General features: G+C 36.4%; 1 protein-coding gene across 1 annotated transcript; it reads left to right on the forward strand.

Moving 5' to 3' along the window:
* The first annotated feature begins 732 nt into the window (after positions 1-732).
* LOC120777163 (pupal cuticle protein Edg-78E-like) lies at positions 733-1,187 on the forward strand. Its single transcript, XM_040108313.1, has 2 exons — positions 733-744; positions 821-1,187. Exons 1-2 carry the CDS (start codon positions 733-735, stop codon positions 1,184-1,186), a joined length of 378 nt encoding a protein of 125 aa, XP_039964247.1. The 3' UTR covers position 1,187.
* The last annotated feature ends 16,219 nt before the right edge of the window (positions 1,188-17,406 follow it).

A 17,406-nucleotide genomic window follows, 5' to 3' on the forward strand; every position in this document is an offset into this window, starting at 1 on the left:
TTTTCAATTTTTAAAAAAAGCCTGGGTGCAGCTTCCTTCTGCCACTTTTTCCGTAAAATTTAGAGTTTCTGACGTTTTTTGTTAGTCGGTTAACGCACTTTTAGTGATTTTGAACATAACCTTTGTATGGGAGGTGGGCGTGGTTATTATCCGATTTCTTCCATTTTTGAACTGTATATGGAAATGCCTGAAGAAAACGACTCTGTAGAGTTTGGTTGACATAGCTATATTAGTTTCCGAGATATGTACAAAAAACTTAGTAGGGGGCGGGAGCACGCCCACTTTTCCAAAAAAATTACTTCCAAATATGTCCCTCCCTAATGCGATCCTTTATGTGCCAAATTTCACTTTTAATATCTTTATTTATGGCTTAGTTATGACACTTTATAGGTTTTCGGTTTCCGCCATTTTGTGGGCGTGGCAGTGGCCGGTCAGATTTTGCCCATCTTCGAACTTAACCTTCTTATGGAGCCAAGGAATACGTGTACCAAGTTTCATCATGATATCTCAATTTTTACTCAAGTTACAGCTTGCACGGACGGACGGACGGACAGACGGACGGACAGACACAGACAGACATCCGGATTTCGACTCTACTCGTCGCCCTGATCACTTTGGTATATATAACCCTATATCTGACTCTTTTAGTTTTAGGACTTACAAACAACCGTTATGTGAACAAAACTATAATACTCTCGTTAGCAACATTGTTGCGAGAGTATAAAAAACAAAATGTTTAAATTGGTAAGCTAGCCTGTTTCAAGCAACTTCAGTTTAACTATACAAATTTTATATCCACTTTATCTTCTTTGTTGCATAGCTACTCATCGCCACAACACTTTTCGCCTTTGCTTACGCTGCTGGTGATCCTGCGGATGCTCACGCCACCATCCTGAAGTATGTGAATGAAGTGAATCCCGATGGCAGCTACAATTACGCGTACGCAACGTCGAAACGGATTCAGGCGCAGGAGAGCGGTGTTGGCAGCTCATATGCCGCTGGCTCATACTCGTACATCTCACCCGAGAGTCAGCCCATACAATTGACTTACACAGCCGATGAAAATGGTTATCAACCCAAAGGTGATCATTTGCCTACGCCGCCACCAATTCCAGATTACATTCTGAGAGCGCTTGCTTACATTGAAGCGCATCCATTCGAGAAGATTCAGCTGAAAGGAAAGTAAATAAGAAGTAGAAGTAAATAAGTGGAATTTTCCGTCTCATTTGCCTTTCTAGAAAGCGCATTAGTTTAAGAAATCAGCAAATTTTCATTTACTCACTTTGGACAAATATCGCTTAGGCATCTACATATACATATGTATATACCATATACTTTTTATAACACATTAATCACTGTTGAAAAGTTTTTTACTTACATATTAACATAGATAATTGTATATGTAAATTGTAAATAAAATCATTACCGTAGATAGTTACAAAAAACTGTGAAATTTATTTATATTGAAGAACTAATTTAGGGAGAGAATTCACATATTACTCACAGAGGCTGATTAAACACTGATAGCTTCTCATTTAAATAGCTCTAATCTGTCGCATAAGTAATGAGTTGAGTCAATCATATAATACCCTTCACATTTGTATACCCGTTGGTCTTGGTTCCAGTGGGACCAGGCTCTTCAGCTAAGCTCTAAGCTACCGGGGAGGTCGGCAGGTCGCGGATAGCCGGACGGCTTGTAGTAGCAGGTTAGTTGCGAAATAAGTTATGACGAATAAGCAATCCCTGACGAGGAGCGGTGGGAGTGGAGAGTGCGATATAAAAGTCAGCTACGGTCAGTTTTCATCCATTGGACGCGACGGGCTCGCAATGAGCGGCTTCCTGGTCAGCGTCTGTTCACCATGACAGGTGCGGCTGTTTTTTACCGATATTAATCGGGACGCTCTAGGTTTCCCTTTAAATCTCAACAAAGGCTTCTCTGCTGCCGAGGTGGATAGGGTGATGTGAGCCTGCCCTGCCGAGCTGTTAACCCCTTTGGGCTCTGGTCAAGTAGTTTTTCTTCTTTATTGGCGTAGACACCGCTTACGCGGTTATAGCCGAGTTTACAAGAGCGTGCCAGTCGTTCTTCCTTTTAGTTGTTTGGCGCCAATTAGAGATTCCAAGTGTAGCCAGATCCTTTTACACCTGGTCTTTCCAACGGAATGGAGGTCTTCTTCTTCATCTGCTTCCCTCGGCGGGTACTGCGTCGATACTCTCAAAGCTGGAGTGTTTTCATCCATTGGTAGCCGCTGTCTCCTAATTCACTGAACTATGTAAATGTCGTCATAAATTTCGTACAGCTCATCGTTCCATCGACTGCAATATTCGCCGTTTCCACTGCGCAAAGAACTATAAATCTTTCGCAGAACCTTTCAGTTTTCTAGAAAACGCCGACCCATCAGTGGTTGTCATCGTCCATGACTCTGCGCCATATAGCAAGATGGGGATGATGAGCGACTTGTAGAATTTAGTCTTTGTTCATCGATAGAGGACTTTACTTCTCAATGACAGGAGATATTTCGTCTTGCCCTCGTTCACTACCAGACCCGTTTGCTTCGCATCTTTGTCTATTCTGAAGAAAGCAGAACTAACGGCGCGGTTGTTGAGACAATGATATCAATATCATCGTCCTACGCCAGCAGTTGTATACTCTTGTAGAAGATTTTTTTCTTCAGCAGAAGATGGAAGAACGGCTCGGAGAGATCTTTCCCGATACTGACGGAGCTTTTTGTATTGCTCAACGTCAGTTTACTCAGCCGTATTAGTTTTTCGGGGATTCCGAGGCTGTTGTGTCCTTTTCATTGGGGGTGTTTTTTTTTCGTGGCGAATCCCAAACCCAGCACATAACCTTGTGGAGAGGTAATTCCCCTTTTCACTTTAGCTCGTTTTAAACGGATTGTTTTTGACTACCCAGAGGATACTAAGTCTAAGGTCGAAAGTCGTGAGCTGCTTGAGCCATATGTAAAAGAATTGTTCCAGGCCGCTCCCAAGTGAATGGCACTAGGAGAACTTTCACACTTGTGTGAACTTCTACATATGGCTAAAACGTCAAAGGATATGAGGATATTAAAATGATTAAAATACTATGTAATGAACACCATCCACAAAGGAACCGGTCCTAAAGGACACCTCTATAGAGAACAATTTTTAGAACCAATTCCCCTCCTTTACACGGACTTTATCTTAATCGGACGCGGACAGTTATTTGTTACACTATCGAACCAAACAACCCTACGTCGACTTCCACTTAGCTATATTTATGTCCTGATCTGAATATACATACATACATACATACATACATACATACATATATACATACATAAAAATATTCTTTCGTCTTTTTTTGAGCAATATAATATGACAATTCTGTAATAAAGCGATAACTTGATGAGTCTTAAATTAATTTAAAATTATTTTAGATCTACAAAAGCTGCTACCTTAACCGGACACCTCTCTTTAGCGGACAAAAGTCGCACGACGGCGAGTGTCCGCTAAAAGGAGGTTTCACTATAATCTGTTATTGTACAATTGTGGATCAAATGCATCTAACTACTATTCTCCTAATGAATTATTATCATAAGCAGCCTGATAATAAAAATATTTTAATAATAATTAATATAATAATATTTCAATAATAGAAATATGTATGTATATCAAACTTCAATATACACTGGCGGCAGAAATAATAGTGGCCAAGCCCATTGACTTATTTCAAGACCCAAAAAATTTTTTATCAATATAGGTTTGCATCACTTGTGGCTATGCTTAAAACTTCTAACGACTCGAAAATGGAATTTGTTGATGCAATTACAAGTACCGCAGTTCGGGACCATTCTGAGAATGCGATATTTGTGAAAATTCTATGTTTACATCGCTAAACACTCGATAAGTTTTACGAAAAATATGATTTATTATGTTTATTAGCCATCAATTTGTAATATAAGATGAAAAATTGTGAAAATCATTTTTTATAATTTTCTGTTGGACTTTAACTACGAATAACTTTGAATGAGTTGACTCAGCCAAAAATGTTCTAGACCTTTTTTGTAGATCGGTAAATTTCCTATAAGAATAAGTGTTGATTCTAAACTTTACCAAGTTATTTGTTTGTGTACATTTAAAATCCAAAGAAAAAAAAAAACAAAATTTCCTGTGTTATTTATATGGGAAATCGAAAATGTCGATGAGGCACCTCTTAATATTAATATTAAGAGCTCAGGTCTTACCCAGAACTTGTTTTTAGTCATGTCGGATGAGATTTTCATGGTAACTAAGAAAAAATAAAAATAAAAACTATTTTTGGCCCACCTTAATGTACATACTTATGTAGATACTTATAAATATTCATACGCCTGTGAAAAAAATTAGAGCTAAGTCAGAGAAACTAAAAACATAGAGAAGGTACAAATTGAATTCTGTATGGTGTTCGATTGGACGGCTACCATTCTAAAATATTTTTCCGCGACTCGCAAAAATCTGCGTCGATATACTTACATATATTCACGCTCATACGTATACATACGTACATATTTACGCACGTTTGTAGGCAAAGCTGTTACAGCGGCAAGGCAAGCGGTGACAATCGGCGGCCATTCGTTTATTTTTTTCGGCACCGCTTGGATTTTCAGTTTCGGCCATTGGTTGACCGTGACAACGGAGATGCGAAAGATGCGTGCGACACTTGTTATTATGAATGTATGTACATATGTATGTATGTAGCTCGCATTTGCGAAATGTGCGAAATGTGCCAAAGAAATAATATACATATGTATGTACATACTTATGTATAGAAATTTTATTGGTTCAAATATGGAAATGATAAGGAAATAATGCGTATATGCATATTTCATGAAGGTCATCAATTTTCTTTCAAGAAATGAAGTTCATTTGACACATCTTCACTTTGCAATAGTCGAAATAAATTTAATTTTTTTTGAAATATTTATTTATTTAAAAATTAAAAAATAAAATTAAAATTATTTTTATCTAATGTTTCCCGATTCTGTAAAAATATAATATATTTTTCTTCAAAGTATTTCTCTTTATTTATTCTCGCATGAATTCAGTCGTTTTACATACATATGTATATTTCTGCCTTTGAACGTGCTCATTTCTGCTAAATAGCAGCGAGAATGGTGAATTCTGTACTACAATCTTATAAGTTCTGTTAGCCATCCAATCTATTCCGTGGAGTAAGTAATGAGTGGAGTCGATCATGTCATACTCTTCACATTTGTATACCCGTTGGGCTTGGTTGCAGTGGAACCAGGCTGTTCAGCTGAGCTCTAAGCTACCGATGAGGTCGGCAGGTCGCGGATAGCCGGACGGCTTGCAGTAGCAGGTTAGTTGCGAAATAAGTTATGACGAATAAGCAACCCCTGACGAGGAGCGGTGGGAGTGGAGAGTGTGGTATAAAAGTCAACTAAGCCAATGAAACCCCTGCAACAGAGGCGAGTAGATACCGCCTCTCAATAATAGGTAACCGCGATCTCCATCACCATATCAGGCAGAGCAGTTAAAGTTATTTGACCGATATACATTGGGACGCACGCAAATCTCGACAACGACTTCCCTGCTGCCAAGCCCTTTTGAGCTCTAGTCAAGGAGTTATTCTTCTTTATTGGCGTAGACCCCGCTAACGCGCACCAGTCGTTCTTCCTTTTCGCCGTTTGGCGCCAATTGGAAATTCCAAGAGTAGCCAGGTCCTTCTCCGCCTAGTCTTCCAACGGAATGGAGGTCTTATCTTAGTCTTTCCCCCGGCGTGTACTGCGTCGAATACTCTCAGAGCTGGAGTCCACTCGGACGACATGATCTAGCCAGCATAGCCGCTGACTCTTAATTCGCTGAACTATCGTAATGCTGTCGTATATATCGTACGCCCCATCTTTCCATGGAATGCGAATGCCGTTGCCAAAGCGCAAAGGACCATAAATCTTTCGCAGAACCTTTCACTTTTCTAGAAAGCTGGTAACGCCGACCCATCAGTGGTTGTCATCGTCCATGACTCTGCGCCATATAGCAAGATGAGGATGATGAGTGACTTGTAGAATTTAGTCTTTGTTCATCGAGAGAGGACTTTACTTTCAATGACAGGCGATATTTCGTCTTGCCCTCGTTCACTACCAGACCCGTTTGCTTCGCATCTTTGTCTATTCTGAAGAAAGCAGAACTAACGGCGCGGTTGTTGAGACAATGATATCAATATCATCGTCCTACGCCAGCAGTTGTATACTCTTATAGAAGATTGTTTTCTTCAGCAGAAGATGAAGAACGGCTCAGAGAGATCTTTCCCGATACTGACGGAGCTTTTTGTATTGCTCAACGTCAGTTTACTTAGCCGTATTAGTTTTGTGGGGACTCCGAGGCTGTTGTGTCCTTTTCATTGGGGGTGTTTTTTTTTTTCGTGGCGAATCCCAAACCCAGCACATAACCTCTGTGGAGAGGTAATTCCCCTTTTCACGTTAGCTCGTTTTAAACGGATTGTTTTTGACTACCCAGAGGATACTAAGTCTAAGGTCGAAAGTCGTGAGCTGCTTGAGCCATATGTAAAAGAATTGTTCCTGGCCGCTCCCAAGTGAATGGCACTAGGAGAACTTTCCCACTTGTGTGAACTTCTACATATGGCTAAAACGTCAAAGGATAAGAGGATATTAAGATGATTAAAATACTAATGAACACCATCCACAAAGGAACCGGTCCTAAAGGACACCTCTATAGAGAACAATTTTTAGAACCAATTCCCCTCCTTTACACGGACTTTATCTTAATCGGACGCGGACAGTTATTTGTTACACTATCGAACCAAACAACTCTACGTCGACTTCCACTTAGCTATGTTTATGTCCTGATCTGAATATACATACATACATACATACATACATAGAAATATTCTTTCGTCTTTTTTTGAGCAATATAATATGACAATTCTGTAATCAAGTGATAACTTTATGAGTCTTAAATTAATTTCAAATTATTTTAGATCTACAAAAGCTGCTACCTTAACCGGACACCTCTCTTTAGCGAACAAAAGTTGCACGGCGGCGAGTGTCCGCTAAAAGGAGGTTTCACTATAATCTGTTATTGTACAATTGTGGATCAAATGCATCTAACTACTATTCACCTAATGAATTATTATCATAAGCAGCCTGATAAAAATAAAAATATTTTAATAATAATTAATATAATAATATTTCAATAATAGAAATATGTATGTATATCAAACTTCAATATACACTGGCGGCAGAAATAATAGTGGCCAAGCCCATTGACTTATTTCAAGACCCAAAAAAATTTTTATCAATATAGGTTTGTATCACTTGTGGCTATGCTTAAAACTTCTAACGACTCGAAAATGGAATTTGTTGATGCAATTACAAGTACCGCAGTTCGGGACCATTCTGAGAATGCGATATTTGTAAAAATTCTATGTTTACATCGCTAAACACTCGATAAGTTTTACGAAAAATATGATTTATTATGTTTATTAGCCATCAATTTGTAATATAAGATGAAAAATTGTGAAAATCATTTTTTATAATTTTCTGTTGGACTTTAACTACGAATAACTTTGAATGAGTTGACTCAGCCAAAAATGTTCTAGACCTTTTTTGTAGATCGGTAAATTTCCTATAAGAATAAGTGTTGATTCTCGCTTACCAATTATTTGTTTGTGTACATTAAAAATCCAAAGAAAAAAAACAAAATTTCCTGTGTTATTTATATGGGAAATCGAAAATGTCGATGAGGCACCTCTTAATATTAATATTAAGAGCTCAGGTCTTACCCAGAACTTGTTTTTAGTCATGTCGGATGAGATTTTCATGGTAACTAAGAAAAAATAAAAATAAAAACAATTTTTGGCCCACCTTAATGTACATACTTATGTAGATACTTATAAATATTCATACGCCTGTGAAAAAATTAGAGCTAAGTCAGTGAAACTAAAAACATAGAGATGCAAATTAAATTCTGTATGATGTTTGATTGGACGGCTAACGGAACTTATAAGATTGTAGTACGGAATTCACCATTCTCGCTGCTATTTAGCAGAAATAAGCACGTTCTCTGGCAGAAATATATATATATGTAGTATGTAAACCGACTGAATTCATGCGAGAATGAATAAAGAGAAATACTTTGAAGAAAAATATATAAAGTAAAGAAGCATCCTCTGCGTCACATATATATGCATGATTATCTTGTATCATATGAACCATTGTTTTCAGAAAAATGGCAAAATGTTATTTTTTTACAAAATCGTGAATTCCTTTCATTTCTTCAAAAAAAAAATTAATGGCCTTCAAATTCGCACCAATTCTATGGCATACGCATGCAACCTATAGAAGCATAATACATACATATCTACATATGCGTTCTTCTGTTTTCATTTCTTGAAGAATTTTTTTTAAATTGTTCAAGACTTTCTCGTCGATACCGGGGCAGACATACCGGATCGGACGCCAACGCAAAAGTGTTTTTTTGTGGGGCAATGCAAACCCCAAATCGTCGCGCATAAAATTATAGGTCTTAGTCGACATATTATTTATGTTTAAAGCCATTGCTTTCTCCTTTTCATCGTAGGAGTTTTTTTCTTTAAAATCAACTTTGCGAATGTTATCGCATGTTCATTTGCAACGCCTGTTATTATGACGTTTTTTTTCCAGAGCTTGAAATTTTTTTGTCAATAGGAAAACTTTCCTTTTTAGCTCTTTAATCTTTTTTATTTGCCTCAAAGAATTGCTTTGAAAACCCCTAGCTACTCGAGCGTAATGCTCGTGGTCGCGAACAGTGATATTCTCACTATCTTCGCACTTCATTTGTATTTCATGAAGGCGGGAATATTTGTCGAATTCTTCAAATGATATGTCATTTGGATTTCCCATCTCTTCAAATGACATATCATTAGATGGTGTACACTCGGTTTTTAAAACATCATATGTTTGTACAACCGGCGGCAAAACCCACTGTGGCGATTGCTGACTAGTTTCGTCAGCTTCAAATTTTAAATTTAGCACAGGAAGAGCTTCATTTAAAATGCGGCTTGACGATATATCTGTATAAGTGGTAACTGAAGATTGCAGGCCTTTACCCAATTATTTCTAGCAAGTTCCGTTTTAGGAAACGTAAAAAGTTTTGCTCCACCGGCACAGTTGCTAACGCAGCAACTTTTGTACGGGCGCACCGGTTGAAATAATTGGGTTGGGGCATCATCTAAAAAAAATTGTAAATAAATATAAAGATAAATATAAAATATATATAATAAATACTAAATTTCAATATAAGTATAAGTATATGTAAGAATATTAAATATTATAAAAGTCTCAGACTTGAACGCTCAGAAAACGCTTATTTTTATGTGTAAATGCTGGCTGGGCAAACTATCAAAACACACACACAAGCACTTGTATGAGCACCCGCAACCAAATTACCAAAACACTCACACGCACTTAAATAAACACCCACAAGATAATAAATATAGTTCAAAAAAAGCATATCAAACTAAAAAGCATATCAAACTAAAAAGTGAGAAATAATGCTCGACATACATATGAAAAATAGGTCACAAAGCACCCCACGCTTTTCTCCCAATAATGCAGGAATTTTTCCTTCATTATTATTGTTAGTTTATACAGAGAATTATTTTTCACTTTTTAGTTTGATATGCTTTTATGTGTTTTAGTTTTTATACCCTGAACAGGGTATATTAAGTTTGTCACGAAGTTTGTAACACCCAGAAAGAATCGTCGGAGACCCTATAAAGTATATACATATATAAATGATCAGTATGTTGAGCTGAGTTGATTTAGCCATGTCCGTCTGTCTGTCCGTCTGTCTGTCTGTCTGTATATATACGAAAAGTCCCTCAGTTTTTAATATCGTTTTGAAATTTTGCAAACGTCATTTTCTCTTCAAGAAGCTGCTCATTTGTCGGAACGGCCGATATCGGACCACTATAACATATAGCTGCCATACAAACTGAACGATCGGAATTAAATGCTTGTATGGAAAACTTTCACATTTGACAAGATATATTCACGAAATTTCGGAGGCTGCTATATATATTTCTGGCCTAGGCAACACTAAGTGTTGTCAGGAGCAATCTGACATTTCCATTGGAAAGTTTGACATGTTTTAGCATAACATCACTCAGAACGTTTTGTCATTTAATCGTGAATTGTTTTATTTACAGGGAATTAAAAAATTCAACTCGCTCAAAGACGAATTCCGTGAAGGTCGTCCAAAAACAGCCGTTGTCCCAGAAAACATCGATGCCGTACGTGAACTGATAACGGAAGACCATCATGTAACATACCTTCAGATAGAGGCATGCCTATGCATTTCTCCCACCAGCATACATTCGATATTGCATGAACACCTGGCCGTAAAAGAGGTTTGTTCTCTTTGGATCCCGCGCAATTTGACAATCGCTCAAAAAAAGGCTCGTGTAGATTGGTGTTAAGAAATGCTGAAAAAATACGATCACGGTACTTCAAAAGACGTTTATAAGATCGTAACAGGCGTCGGATCATGGATCTATGCGTATGAGCCCGAAACAAAACAGCAATCGACCGTGTGGGTCTTCCAAGACGAGCCAAATCCAACGAAAGTTGTTCGTGGAAGAAGCATTTCGAAGCAAATGGTCGCCTGTTTCTTCGGCAAAACTGGTCATGTGGCGACTGTTCCGCTTGAGCAACGTAGAACGGTCAATTCTGAGTGGTACACCACCATTTGTTTGCCTGAAGTCTTCGGAGAAATTCGAAAAACGAACAAGAGAAGAATGATTCCATTGTGCACCATGACAATGAGAGCTCTCACACATCGGCTCAAACCAGCGCCTTTTTGACCGGCCAAAACGTCGAATTGATGGGTCATCCGCCGTACAGCCTTGACTTGGCACCCAATGACTTCTTTTTATTCCCACTTATCAAGAAAATAATGCGTGGTCAACGATTTTCGTCGCCAAAAGATGCTGTTGAAGCATTCAAAAACCATGTTTTGGAGGCGTCTCAATCGGAGTGGAAAAAGTGCTTCGAAAATTGGTTTGAGCGCATGCAAAAGTGTATAAATCTTGATAGAGAATATTTTGAAAAACAATAAAAGCATTTTCGTTGATAAATATTCCTATATTCATTATTAGGCCAGAAATATATGTATATAGCAGCCCTCGTATACGTTACTTTCTAAGGTAACAATGTAATCTCCGAAGAAATTGATCAGATCGGTTAACTATAGCATATAGCTTCCATACAAACTGAATAAATAGTTACTAACAGAAATGCACCTGTGAAGTGTATTTAGCTTCGGTGCAACCGAAGTTAACGTTTTTTCTTGTTTTAAACTATATTTATTTTTAATTTTTTAGTTTGATGTGAGAAACCCCAAATTTATTAAAATCAGTTCAGATATTAGGTAGGTAGAATATTTCTCTCTGTATTTTAAATTTTTACGAATTCTTATTTTCCGCGGGAACCAAAAAAGCAACTGTACAAACTTGGCTAATCCATTTCTATTGTTCTTGACTAACACTTATAATTCAAATGGTCGACCCGAAAAATAGGTAAACTAGGTAGGTGGGCTGTCTCATTTTCCATTTTTTCAGGTAAAGGGGTTCAAATATTAAGTAAGTAAAATATTTCTTTGTATATTTTAAATTTTTAGGAATTCTTATTTTATATTAAAAAGAATCTATTTTTTCTTTTATAAGATTTACCAATATTATGAAACGAATATAACTTAAATCGTATTCTCCGCCATTAGATTCGGTGACAATTTTTGAAAAGTTCACATCGACAATACAGCCAAAGTTTAAAAACAAGGAGTTTTCCATTGCAGTTGCTTTTCGGAGGCGTTTTGAAAACTAGTATCTGCATTTTTTTACTTCAAAAATTCTATTATAATTATTAATTTTTTTATTACCTAAAAGTCACATGTTTTGCATTATTTGATATGACAGATGTCGCTTACAGTCTGTCGCGCTCAATGTGTTCAGCAATTGACTCTTTGACAAAACGCCAGTTTCGGCCATTGGTTGAGCGTGACAACGGAGATGCGTGCGACACTTGTTATTATGAATGTATGTATGTACGTACATGTGTATGTGGCTCGCATTTGGGAAATGTGCCAAATGTGCCAAAGAAATATTATATGTACGTACACGTACATATGTATATGCCATAGAAATTCTATTGTTGCAAATATGGAAATGATAAGGAAATAATGAGAATATGCACATTTCATGAAGGTCATCAATTTTCTTTCAAGAAATGAAGTTCATTTGACACATCTTCACTTTGTAATAGTCGAAATAAATATAACTTTTTTGAAATATTAATTTATTTAAAAATTAAAAAATAAAATTAAAATTATTTTTATCTAATTTTCCCGATTTTGTAAAACAAATTAAAATTTTTACCATTTTTTGGAAAAACATGGTTCATTTGATACAAAATAATCACGCATATGTGACGCAGTGAATGCTTTTTTACTTTGTATGTTTTTCTTCAAAGCATTTCTCTTTATTCATTCTCGCATGAATTCAGTCGTTTTACATATATTTCTGCCAGAGAAGGTGCTCATTACTGCTAAATAGCAGCGAGAATGGTGAATTCCGTACTACAATCTTATACTCGTAAGTTCTGTTAGCCGTCCAATCGAACAACATACAGAATTCAATTTGCTCCTTCTCTATGTTTTATGTTCTCTGGGTGAGTTCCGTACTACAATCCTATAAAATATTCGACATCGCACCTGCACCTTCTCTATGTTTCTACATTGTCTGGCTGGTACACATTAAAATCGGAATCATTTTGTTTGGATAACGTGTAGTTCGTATTGTACGACTAATTTGGATATTTATAATAGTGAATCAAGCATTAACAATAACAGTGACTGAGGAAAAAACTTAAAAAATCATCGTATTTGTTTCGCTGGTAATCCCATACATATTCTGGTGATCTAGTAGGGGAAACGGAACATTTGGAAGTTTTGTGTAAACAGCGCATTTTGCGCCAACACAGATTTCTGGAGTGCCATTCGGGCTTTAAGTCCAAATTGCAAACGTATATACATATGTATATGTATATCACAACAGTCATGTGTTGAACACAATACTCGCGGCAGACTGCAAACGACATCTGTCAAATAGCAAAATACACACGTTCTTATGGACAGACCTATTTTAACAGCTGCACGACTTTACGACTACACGACTGCAGGCCGACAGTTGTCGTTCTCGCTAACTTCAATATTTTGTTATATTTGGCAACGACAGTAGGACGACAGTAGAGTTGACAGTAGAGAGACGAAGAAGAGTGGTGATGCCACTAATTTGTAAAATGTAAAATTATTCAAAGCTCTAACAAACTTGACGTTATTTTACAAATAAAAGCATAAAATAGCTCTGTTACATCATTTGCAATAAAAATTGATAAATTAAAACAAATCAATTTATCTATTTACTTATTTTTTGCATAAAAAATTTCACTTTGAACAAAATATTAAAATTTCATTGAAGTGCAAGGTATTAGTACGGCCACAACGAAATTGTGCACATACAAATTGGACTACTGCGTTGTCTTGTGTACATGCCGGCCATTGTTATGTCGCTGCCTTCTTACAAATATTCATGTAGTAGGATGCACAACGCCATTTTCAGTTCACTGTCGTGCTGCTGCGGTCTGTCGCGAGCATTGTGTTCCGCACTTCATACATTTGATTTCTTATTCATTTACTTGCAGTTTTTTTTGTATGTACATACATATGTATTTCGCTCAGCGTTGGTAACGTACTTATATCCCAGTATTTTTTGTTGTACCGTTTCAACACACAACAACTCCACATACTTATGTACATACATACATACATATGCATATATTTGCAAAAATAATATGTAAAACATGCTTAATATGATGACGAAGAAAATATCAAAGTAGCAGTTTTAAGGTTTTTTATTGTTTGGCAAACCGCAGATTTTATATGTCTATCAGTGAGCGTTTCTTTGTCAAATATATGTAAGTTAAGAAATTTGATGTTAATTTCTTTTAAAAAAAAATTTTATTTATTACTTGTTCGTTTCATTACAGAGCTAAGACTAAACTTAAGAATTAATTTACTTAAAACCTAAGCTACGTTGCACTGGCCAACTGCTGACTTTGTTGCCGATTCTCCGAATTGGCTTATTTCGGTTGCGCGTGTTGGATTTCCGCTTCACGCCGAAAAATGAGCTTTTATGCTGATGAAAGCGTCTGGCTTTTACTGTGGGAAATATTGTCCAACTAAAGATGCATTTCCGCTATGATTTGCTCATTATTGCTGATTATGTGTTATTACTTATTTAGTAATTGTTAACATTTGCCATGTTAACACTTCCCCTCTTAAAAGCGATCGTCCCGAGAGCCTATCAAAAATAGGGGAGGTTGTTAAAATTGATGTAAGTATTTTGATCATTGGAAAGATCTTTGATCTCCTTAAGATCAATATTCGCCGGAGGCATCTGGTTAAGGTCCAGGCTTGAAGATATGATTATTCTGTTTTGGTGCTTTCTCCAGAATTTTCGAAAAAATATTATACCGAGAATGATAGTTGCAACGGCTCCAAGTGAAAGGGAGCTATTGGATATCGTTGCTGTCTGCAAATACCCAAAAAAATTCTAAGAAAGTATGGTAGGTTTTGTGAAGCTACTGCAGTAGCCTTAATCATTTCATCTTATAAATGATGAAAATATTGTTTGATAGTTTACATTTTTCAATTAGCTGCAAAATCTTAGTTCTGAAATGCAAAAACTAGGCGGTTCTATACATGCCTTTACCTAAAAAGTACCTCGAATCGCTGAAAATATCGGGATCAACCATAGCATATAGTAGCCAATGTACAAACTGAAAAAAATTATAATCAAGTACTTATTATCTAGAAAAATTTTAAATTTTACGTGAGCAGACATAAAGTTTTATGAGAAATATTTAACAAGTTTGAAGGAAGTATTTTAGCTTCGGTGCAGCCAAATACATTCCCTCAAAACTGTGGTGGATATTTTGTGAATATACCAAAATTAAAGACCTTACAATAAATCAAATGTCAGAACTCTCAATAAAGGCAAGCTACAAATATAAAAACAGATTCAACATATTAATTTAATAAATACTTTTCTATTCCACTTTTACCGTCCATTAGAAAAAAGTTGTCTCGTGTGTAGGAGCTAAACTTAATTTCATCGGAATTACTCAAAGTTGTTTAGGTGTTATGTCCCACCAAAGAAAAACAAAAATTTTAAACAACATCAAACTGGAAGATAGTTCGCGTATAATAAAGCTGCTTTTCTACTTTCTATCTTCAATTACGTTGTTGTGGAGGAAAAACTGAAGTCATAGAAAAGTTCTTTTCAACTTTCGCAGCAAAATTTCCTAGGCTGTAATTACATGTCATAATTTATATTACTAATACTAGAATTCCTCAAGAAATAGAAATGAATATTCATAGCAGATTTATACTATTTATAATGTCCATATCTGTTGGTTGCTTTTTATATTTATCAGTTTTGAATACAATATGTGTATAAATGATGCATATGGAGCAAAAAATTATACTTTAAGCTTGTATGCTACTTTACTTGGCTTTGACCTTGTTGGTTTAGAACTTAAAGCAAAAGGCGGAAATTTTGCTTTGCTATTTATACCTTTAAGCGAAAAATTAAAATTACTCGTCATCTAATGACAAAAAGGCAGAAATTACATGCAATTTTATATTAAACTCACAAGGGAAATGGAGGGGGAAGTGAATTTTGGATGGCCATGACATCTGGTAGTATCGAATGGAAAGTATTTAATTAATATTGGGGTGACTGAGGATTGTTTTAAAAGCAACGTACACAAGCTGTTTATTTTGAATTCAATCAGTGCTGAAGCTATTTAAATATTTCCCAAACATTTGCCTCCAATTTTTTTTTATTATATGTAATAGGAGTTTTTCCACCAACAACGCAAATAAACCTGCCAGCTTCTGAAAAAAATGAAAGTTGTTATATGAATCTTTTCAGTCCTAATGAAACAATTGTAGATCATGATTGCATATTTGAAGAATGGTTTAAATAATTTCCAACATAATATACTTCTGACAATCTTATAAAGAGGTTTTCAAAACGATGCTACTAAAAGTAGACCGATAGGACAGCCAACGATGCGATATTTCTCTTTCAGGAAGGTCTCGCTGTTTCATCATGAAAAGATATACGATCCAATAACGAATCGAAATGCATTATTACCGAAATTCTGAGTAAGCGGTATCAAAGTTTGCGAAAGAGCTGTGCCCAATTTATGGTCATCAGTAATCGTCCTAGCAGATGAATAATTGAGCGTCTCGTCAGAAAAATTTGAATTCACAGGCACAGTACATAATGTTTCCATGTCAGGTGGAGACAAAGAAGTTCTTGCCTGCTCGGGAATATTGCTGCCCCTATGTATCCATTTTGAGGGAAGACCCACATCAGTCTCTCTCGCACGTCGTTTTCAAGCAAGGCTAACCTCTGTGATGTTATTGTGGTGAATTTTTGCGAAAAGATCTTTGGCCTTACTGCGGCGTTATATATATTGGGCTTTACTTCATCCATTATGATCAAGACCGGTCACGTTAATACTTTGAATTTTGGCCCAAATGGGATCATATGCACTTGACAATATGTAATTCCAACAGGAAGGCGCCACAAGCTATACAGTATATTCGTTTATATGGGTATTCTCTTGTACAATAAAAATTTGAGGCTTGAAAGAGCCTCTTCGTGAAACAATAATACAATGTTTTTTCATTTCAATTGTTATGCTCCTTACCTTGCTTAGCTCCACTTTAAGTTTCCGTTTCCAAACAAACACTTACATTTGCAGGCTCCCCTGATTTAGCCTACTTCATCTGCTTAGTTCGTGCACTTAACCCTTATTTCTCTGTTTTCCATTTCCCTTCATTGCTGCAATAAGTTTCTACCTCTAGCATGCTTCCTGCATTTCGAGCGTGAAATTCCTTGTTAACAGGATTGGTGGAAATGAAGTGAGAGTTTTCATCAGCAGCACTGCTAATTTGGAAATACAACTCTGTAGCACTAACACCTTTCCACTCGGCGTAACTTCAAAGACAAGTTTTGAGAGCATATGCAACCGTGACGAACAATTACATCAAACTGTCGTTGCTTCTTATATAGAATCACAATATGTGAAATTGTCGAGCCTCAGGAGGAGGAGGTTATGTTTGAAAAATTAATTCTTGTGGTTGTAGGCTTGTGATTTCAAAGGAAATAATTAACCAATCCTGATAAAAATCGCAAACTTTTAAGCTTTGGAACTTTAATAACAGGATCTATTGATTGCATTAAAAAATATATGGTTGAAAAGAACCTAGTAAATTTTTTACCGCTTTTACGAATGACGG

Source organism: Bactrocera tryoni, chromosome 5 (genome assembly GCF_016617805.1).
Source record: "Bactrocera tryoni isolate S06 chromosome 5, CSIRO_BtryS06_freeze2, whole genome shotgun sequence".
In the NCBI taxonomy this organism is placed as follows: Eukaryota; Metazoa; Arthropoda; class Insecta; order Diptera; family Tephritidae; genus Bactrocera; species Bactrocera tryoni.